General features: G+C 43.4%; 1 protein-coding gene across 1 annotated transcript in view; it reads left to right on the forward strand.

The window, feature by feature from the left end:
• The window catches only part of LOC107188303 (protein groucho-like), a 105,838-nt gene extending 100,861 nt beyond the window's left edge, over positions 1-4,977 (forward strand). Inside the window, exons 12-16 of the mRNA XM_015576577.1 lie at positions 379-597; positions 1,502-1,569; positions 2,146-2,421; positions 3,605-4,208; positions 4,851-4,977. Of these exons, the coding sequence (XP_015432063.1) occupies positions 379-597; positions 1,502-1,569; positions 2,146-2,421; positions 3,605-4,208; positions 4,851-4,958 (1,275 nt within the window). The 3' untranslated portion in view covers positions 4,959-4,977. The remainder of the gene's footprint in view (positions 1-378; positions 598-1,501; positions 1,570-2,145; positions 2,422-3,604; positions 4,209-4,850) is intronic.
• Positions 4,978-8,372: the final 3,395 nt, after the last annotated feature.

An 8,372-nucleotide genomic window follows, 5' to 3' on the forward strand; every position in this document is an offset into this window, starting at 1 on the left:
CCCCCGTTCGGTCGAGCTGGTACACCAGCGCAAGTCGCACCGTGAAAATTTGTCGCTCGCGAAGTTACGATAAGTCAATTTACACGAGCGCTGGCGGAACTGTTCGTAGAACCGTTCCTCGTATCTCTGTCTCTCCCTCTCTATCTATCCATCTATCTCTCTGTTCTCTATTTCTCTCTACCACCCTCTGGTTGAATCGGTGAACCGGAAGCACGCGCTCACGGATCGCGGCAAGGATCGATACGTCTCGTTGGCTTTTCGCGTAAACTCGACCGTGAAATGTACAATTCCTTTCTCTGATTGCGCCCAGCCCCCCCCCACCACCACCACGATAATAAACCTGGTGGCCTTTTGTCGGGTCCGAACCCTCTCCCGCAGATCGACAAGCCGGGTACACCTGTGGCGGCGGCGAGGGGGTCGCGCAGTTGTACGCCAACTATGGGCGGAATCCCTGGGCCCTTGGCATCGCGAGTCTATCATCCGCCATCGTCGCAGCAAACGCCACCGCCGGGCTATCAGGATTTGCCGTCCCGCGGCAATGAGCCGCCGCAGTCGTCTTCGCCGTACAGCAACTTACCATACGCAAGGACATCCATGGTACCCGTCTTAAAATCGGTCTTGATCGGTGTTAATTGCCACCAGGGTTAACGAAATTCATCCGTGTCGAGTTGGTGCGCAGGGCCCTGACGAGTCTTCCCTAGATCGTCCTTGGGAGTTCATTGTTTGGGATGCCAAAACGTTCGATGAGAATGAAAATTGATAATGTCGTTAGCTACCTTAGTATACTATTTTATATTCCTAATATTGTGACTGTTTATTGAACACGCGAGGTTTCCGTTGAATCTAACATGAACTGAAGAAATGGATCACCCTGTATATCAATGGTTTTAGAATTAATTAGACATTTGAGGCTTTCACGGTCCAGCATTATAGTGTTATTACTGTCGAGGTTTTCCAGTATAAACCGTGTCCTGGTGGAATTATTTTCCCAACGTTTTGCAAGCATTGACAGATAACTTCATCAGGAGGTCGAATGATCGGTATCAGTGTGTCATTCGACCCCCTGATGAAGCTAGCTGGAATGATCGCAAAATAATTTTAAAGCATTCGGCAAAATAATTCTCAGAATTTAGCCAGATTCGCATTGGCGGTCACGGTACGGTCAATAAGTATCCTTAGAGCAGTTTGAACGCTTCGTGTGTTTCAGGTTATGTTTGTCGATTTAAGCTTCCCGTTGAGATCGGCAGTTTTGTGCGCACCAACCCGATATTTTCGGTTCAGTTAGCGTCGTGAATATCTTTTAGTCGACGACGTTACCGATCAGAGGTTTCTTTTCGTTTAACTGTGCGCAGCATTCCCACCCCCCACATAATCGCATCGGTCGATTCGCGTAACGCGATTACGCGGTAGTACGATAGACGATTGAGCATGATCGATCGTCGTGACGACGTACCAAGCGAGCACTTACAATGAATACGATTCACGCGATTGTCTGTTGCAGCTCGGTTTCGATGGCCACGTAAGGAGACCACCGAGAAACGGGATAAGCGAAGTCCCAGGCGGTAAGATGTACGTATATGTCATTGGAATGATCATTCGTAGAGACCGTTTCGATTTCGACAAATGTCGATTCATTCGTAAAGAAATATTATTTTATTATAAAAATGGAAATTTCCACGTTTAAACAATTAAAAACGACGAAATACTTTGTTTCATCTTTTATTCGTTATTCGAAACTTTTTATCTAGATAATTAGTTTGCCCATCTCTGCTGCTACGTTACAGGTCAAACATCCTTTTTAGTTGCCAAACCGTTAAGAACAGTAGCAAATAGAGACATTCAAAAGCCCCTGGTAACTTTTTCAAGCTTTATCACAACACTCAGGTCATTTTCTACCATAGAATAAAATATATGCCCACTAAATGCAAAAAATCTTACTGTCCAATGGTTAATCTTAAACGTACAAAGGCACCAAGATGTACGCTTCCGGTGTCTTCGTAAGCGTCTCCCGTGCGCCATTAGTTTTGCCGAGGCTTCGTTGCCCGAAAGGGTGTTTTCCGTTAAACGCGAGCTTTTAAGTAATCGAAGGCATCGGCCGCGTTTCCACCAACGACAAAGCCATTAACGTTTTACATTTCACCGCAGGGCAATCTCGTTCCATGCGAACGGCGAGGGTGAAATGCAGCCCGTCGCGTTCCCCACGGACGCTCTGATAGGACCGGGAATTCCACGTCACGCGCGTCAGATTAATACCTTGACTCACGGGGAAGTTGTGTGCGCCGTTACGATCTCGAATCCGACCAAGTACGTCTACACCGGCGGCAAAGGGTGCGTGAAAGTCTGGGACATCGGGCACGAAGGCGGCGGCAGCACCAAGCCAGTGTCGCAGCTGGATTGTCTGCAACGTAACAATTATATCAGGTTAGCCGTCCTAATAATCCGTTCGTCGAATTAACACTGTGACGACCGATCGAGGCCTCTCGATGGCGTCGTGTGAATTCCAATTTTTCCAATGACGCGGTGTTTGGCGTCATGAGAGTGTCAATGGAGACCCTGTTCGATGGGCAACCTAAACGTGTGAGCAATAGTCGGGAGACCCCGTTCGAATCCCACTGTGACGGTTTTACTTTTTATATTTAATTATTTTATAATTTCACTTTGTAACCTCTCAGTAAAATGGAATCTTGAAAAATATTAATTTCCGAGACGTTTAATAAGAAGGAAATAAATTGTTTCCTCTTCAATATTTAAATTTTATATTATATACATACGTATTCTATTATATATACAAAAAGTATTCTTACATTAAAAGTATACTTACTTTAAATCTCTATTTAATGGCATGCGAATATTCTATAAATAATCTGATAGGAGTATTTACTGGGGCACGTATTAATGATTTTTTTCTGATTTTTCAGTTGAGTATTTTAATTGTGAAAGTTCAAAAACGTTCTCAATTTAGGGTACGCCGTAGTTTTAAAAAACGAACACCGATATTTTCGACGTTTTTTCCGTAAAAAAATAACTTACAGATATTTGAAATTTTTATATTTCTATTATTAAGTAAGTATATTACACGATCGCAAATATTTTATATAAATTGTAGAAGTCGAATTATCTCAATTTAAACCGTCTTGTACTTATTATATGGTATGTAGTGAATGTAATAAAAAAAATCTTAATACAATAACCGCGTTCAAAAAACTTCACACCGGTACAGTACTCGGAACGCTTAGCCTTGGTGGTGGAACCAATTTCCACGATTCTGGCATCACTGCACCACACACCGCCTGTCCACATAAATCTCTTACGTCTTACAATACCGAGATTCTAACCTAACCTAACATCATCATAATTTGCCGATTCAGGCTTAGGTTCAAACGGACCAACGTCCAAAAGTACCTCGAATTGAATTCCAAACGGACTCGATCCCAGCTATTTCTATTACCATCTAATCTATCCGCTTTCCAAGGGTGAAACGAGTCCTATATAATAGTTCTGCTTCCATTATAATACCATCGACATCCCAACGAAAGATAAAGACACTGAAGATCGTTTCCTGAAACGAGAACCAATAATACAAGATATTACCGACTGTTTCCAGATCGGTGAAGCTACTGCCGGACTGTAGAACCCTAATAGTCGGCGGCGAGGCGAGACAGTTGATCATCTGGGACCTGGCCAGCCCGACGCCGAGGATCAAAGCGGAGCTAACCTCATCAGCGCCGGCCTGTTACGCGCTGGCCATCTCCCCAGACTCGAAAGTCTGCTTTAGTTGCTGCAGCGACGGCAACATCGCCGTCTGGGATCTCCACAACGAGATCCTGATCAGACAGTTCCAAGGTCACACGGACGGTGCCTCGTGCATCGACATTTCCGCGGACGGCACCAAGCTTTGGACGGGGGGCCTCGACAACACCGTCCGCTCCTGGGACCTGAGGGAGGGCAGACAGCTGCAACAGCACGACCTAAACTCCCAGATATTCTCCCTCGGTTATTGCCCGACCGGGGAATGGCTGGCGGTCGGTATGGAAAACTCGAAGGTCGAAGTACTGCACGCGTCCAAGTCCGACAAGTATTCCCTGCTTGTCCACGAATCCTGCGTCCTTTCGCTGCGTTTCGCGTCCTGCGGCAAATGGTTCGTCTCGACCGGCAAAGACAATCTGTTGAACGCATGGCGCACGCCGTACGGCGCTTCGATATTCCAGGTGCGTAACACGGATCCACGTCGACTTGGAGTGATTCCTGGTTGGAAGAGATATGAAAGTTGGACTGTCCAGCGGTTGGACCTGTTAATAGACAGACTATTGACAATTTTAGGGTTATTTGATACGTAGAATGAAACCACTGGATCTGGACTAGCGTTGAGAGTCTATTTAGGGTCTGAACGAGCTTCGAATTCGTCAGGTACTAGCCTTCCTCTGTTTCTGTACGGAAGTTTGTCTTCCAATTCGAAATGTCTTTCCAGTTCGGTTAGTTTTGATGACTGCAGTATACTCTTCCAACAAGAATATCGTCGGTGGAGTAATGATGGTCTGGATTAGCTTTCTCAGGTTAACCTCTTCGGTTAACTTTCTTATGGTCTAACAGGATTATAGATCTATTAAACACAGGTCGTCGGATCTGGTTTCTTTTAATTAAGAAGTCGTCTAGTATCCACGTATCAATACTGTACACAAATCAATAGTGTACACAAATCAAATAGCAACCTACAACACATCTGTACAGAAGACACAGAACACATTATACACGATGACCCGTACATTTCTTCGTACAACGTGATATTTACAAATGCAGATCAGAGACCGATCCGTGTCCATCTAGAGAACTCACGCGAATTCTTGTTACAGTCGAAGGAATCATCGTCGGTGCTGAGCTGCGACATCTCCGCCGACGACAAGTACATCGTGACCGGGTCCGGGGACAAGAAGGCCACCGTATACGAAGTGATTTACTAGACGCCGCACGGTATAAATTATGACGTTCGCGTTTCTCTCCAATTCGTCGAAACCTTAAGGGAACTCTTTAAAAGACAGAAAGGAAAGGAGAAGAAAACAGACAGAAACACGCGCTGTGCGTCGCCCCCTGCCCACCCCTTTTTGTGCGAAAGTGTGCGAAAGAGGACTTTTAGCAGCCTTAGAGAACCTAGACTGTCGCTACTGTGTATATACGTATATATATATATATATATATATATATATATATATAAACGTACGAGGTCTATAACTACGGTAGAATTCAGAACGATCGCGGTGAGATGAGAGAACAGGGAGGAAGAACCAGGAGGAAAATGGAGTGGAATCGAGAGAAAGGAAAATGAAAAAGCAAAAAAACCCGTGACAGAACCGAAACGTCTACGCCAGAGGGTGAAGAATAATCCCTCTTGTATATGTATATTAGAGTTTGCGTGTGCGTGGACCGGATTGTAACTAACGACACGGATTTTGCGTTTAGTGGGAACGGAACTATGTTTTGTCTTTTCTTTTCGTTGTTCTTCGCTCACGTGTGTATCACACAACGAGACGTGTTGTCGACGACGCGGACGTTGCCGGGAAGCGATCTTGCGTGCGCGTCGAGTGACCGGGGGAATGAAGCCTTGCTACTACTGGTGATGATGCTAGATATGATTTCGTGTATAAGTACCTAATTATAGAATCGACACGGCGGAGGCAGACGGCTCGAGATAGGCCAATAACGGACGACTATGACGACAGAGTGGTGGAAAACATTCGACGCGACGCCGAGAAAATTCTCTTCGAAACTTTTACAACTTTTTTGCAATCACTGTCCCCCCCACCCACCTCTACTTAGCGTGTTGCTGCTAGATAGCGACGTACCGATCGCGTACTTCGGGAACCGTTTTTACTTGGATAATTGGCGAGATCGTGGTGACACGATCGTCCGAAGTTCCAAGGGTAATTTGGGTACTCTGCGTGTACACGGTGTAACGATTGACGGTGATCCACGTCGCGAACGAACGAATTCGTGTTGAATATTCGACTTTTGTCGCGAATGGATACGATTGTTTGCAATGTTCACTCGACACACGTGGAGCGGAACAGCGCGTCGGAAGACTCATCGTTCGAACGACGAGATGGTACTGTTTCTACCCTGTGAGAGGAAAGTTAAACCGCGAGAGGATATGTCTGCACTGTGGGAGGAGCAGTGTGTTGTGTATTGTTTAAACGTAACTGGCCATGACCATTAATTTTAAATATATCGATTAAAAGCAATTGTCGTTTCTATTGGAGGGTGTACAGGCGTTTGAGCGAATAATTGTCTGTGAATTTATTTTGCAGCTGATGCACGCGATATTCGGGTAAGTAAATGATTCTTTGTTTGTCGATGGAATCGGTGGAATGGAGGTGGATGATACTGGTCCAATGATCTTGCACATACGCAAGCTTTGTGTGACGTGAGATAAAAAATTTAAATAGTCTCGAAGTTATGTACCTCCTTAATCTATCTTCTGTTCGTCATGGTTTATTTCAATATCGAAACACAGAGCTGTTTATTAAAGTTTTAGTTCTCGAACCGTGTTCTTCAAAATGGCGTCCGCGGTACTTCAGAAGCCATTAAACTTAATCCACCTCGATCCCTGGTATTAAAGAGAACAGCCCTTTGAAAATGTCGAACCCAGAAAATTAAAACTATTACGAAATAAGTATTTTACCTTGAAAGAGTAGAATTTTTATCATTATATCAAGAAAATCAAATTCATTAGAATTGAATCTCTATGTATCAAATTGTAGTTATTGCCCAGCTATAAAAGTTAAAAAGCATCAGGAAAGTACAGAAAGATTGCAGCTTCTAGGATGCCAGAAAATACTTTCTTTTTCCTTAAAGAAAGAAATACTTTAACGAAAACCAAGTGAGTGTACATATAAGTGAACATTACCCACTTAATTTTTGCCACTCATGGTTGAATTTATTCGGGCAGTTAATACATCAAACTTAAACGATTTGTAGAGTCTGGGCAAAGTTTCCTCCACTTCCGTCTGGTTCGGTCACGTGGTACCCAGAACACATGCGCAAACACGCTCGATGCAGGTTGGTCTTAATCCTGCTAATGCGCGTATCCTCGGTGTATTTTATTAAAACCCGTAATGCCTCGAGGCACCGTTTACACCTAAACGAGTGAATAACGTTGAAATTAAAACGAAGATAAATGCACACGGTCGTGTCTATCGTCGGACACGTGACGTTAACCGGTATCGAAATACAATCTCCTGTCACGCCCCTCGTGCTTACGAATCACTTCAGCTGGAGAGGACTCAGGTTGTCTGAACGCTTCGTTTTAAAATATGCATTCGAAGAGTTGCAGAGTAATAACACTGGAAGGGCCGGGTCATTTTAAGCCACGTATATTTTTATTGTTAACTATTATTTCGAGAGTAGCATAAAAAAATGTTCATGTTGGATGAATTCTAAGTTTCTTCCGTTTTTTTTTAATCTCTCATTTAATCACAGCAACTGAATGTAGGACAAATGTAAATTGTTATTCCACTGTAAATTGCTTGGTATCGTTAAAAAAGTATCGATCGATACAAGATACTCGTGACGTTATCGTGTGACACATTGTTTTCCAATCGAGCTTGTATAAAACGTATTGTGATTCCACGCGTCCACTACAATATTGCTTCGCCTTTTTATGACACGTCTATTTAAATACATACGTGAAAACACGACGTATGTTTAATCAAACCATCCACAGTTGATACGTCGAGTTAATCCTTGAACGTTCTCAATACGTTCTCGATACGTTCGCAAGCGATTTGTGATGCGCAGAGAATTGCGTGTCGACTGAAACACATCTGAAAAATTGTTCTTTTTTTGTTCCTAATATTTGTTTTAGTGCGCTGGTGTGAGAATCGTTATTGTAGTTTTATTTATCTCCCGGTCGAGACAGAATTGCGTCGCGCCACGCATGTATGCATTCCCGTCCGAAATTGGACAAAATGGTACCGTGATTAGTAAACAGCAAATAATAGAAGAAACGCATTCCAATGAATTACGGATGTTACCCGCTAAATGGTGTTTGCGGTGTCGTTGCATTTTAACCGTACTAATTCAGTATTAGCCTTAATCAGTTCGTACGACCGGTTCTAATTTGATGACACACGGGAAACGGTAACGTAAACCGGCGTTTCATTATTGAACGCGCAATTCTAGCGAAATGTACTTAAAAGACATACGATTTGCGCATGTTAATTCAACTGTTTTACAGACTCTACTTCTCATGAATTTTACTGTTATTTTGTTTCTAATAGCTAAAGAGCGACAGCTTGAAAAATAAATTTGAGGTTTTAGATATCCATTACAGTTTAGCACATTACCGGGGTTTATGTTACTTTATCGTTGTTTTTATTTTG

The sequence above is a fragment of the Dufourea novaeangliae genome, unplaced genomic scaffold (genome assembly GCF_001272555.1).
Source record: "Dufourea novaeangliae isolate 0120121106 unplaced genomic scaffold, ASM127255v1 scaffold118, whole genome shotgun sequence".
In the NCBI taxonomy this organism is placed as follows: domain Eukaryota; kingdom Metazoa; phylum Arthropoda; class Insecta; order Hymenoptera; family Halictidae; genus Dufourea; species Dufourea novaeangliae.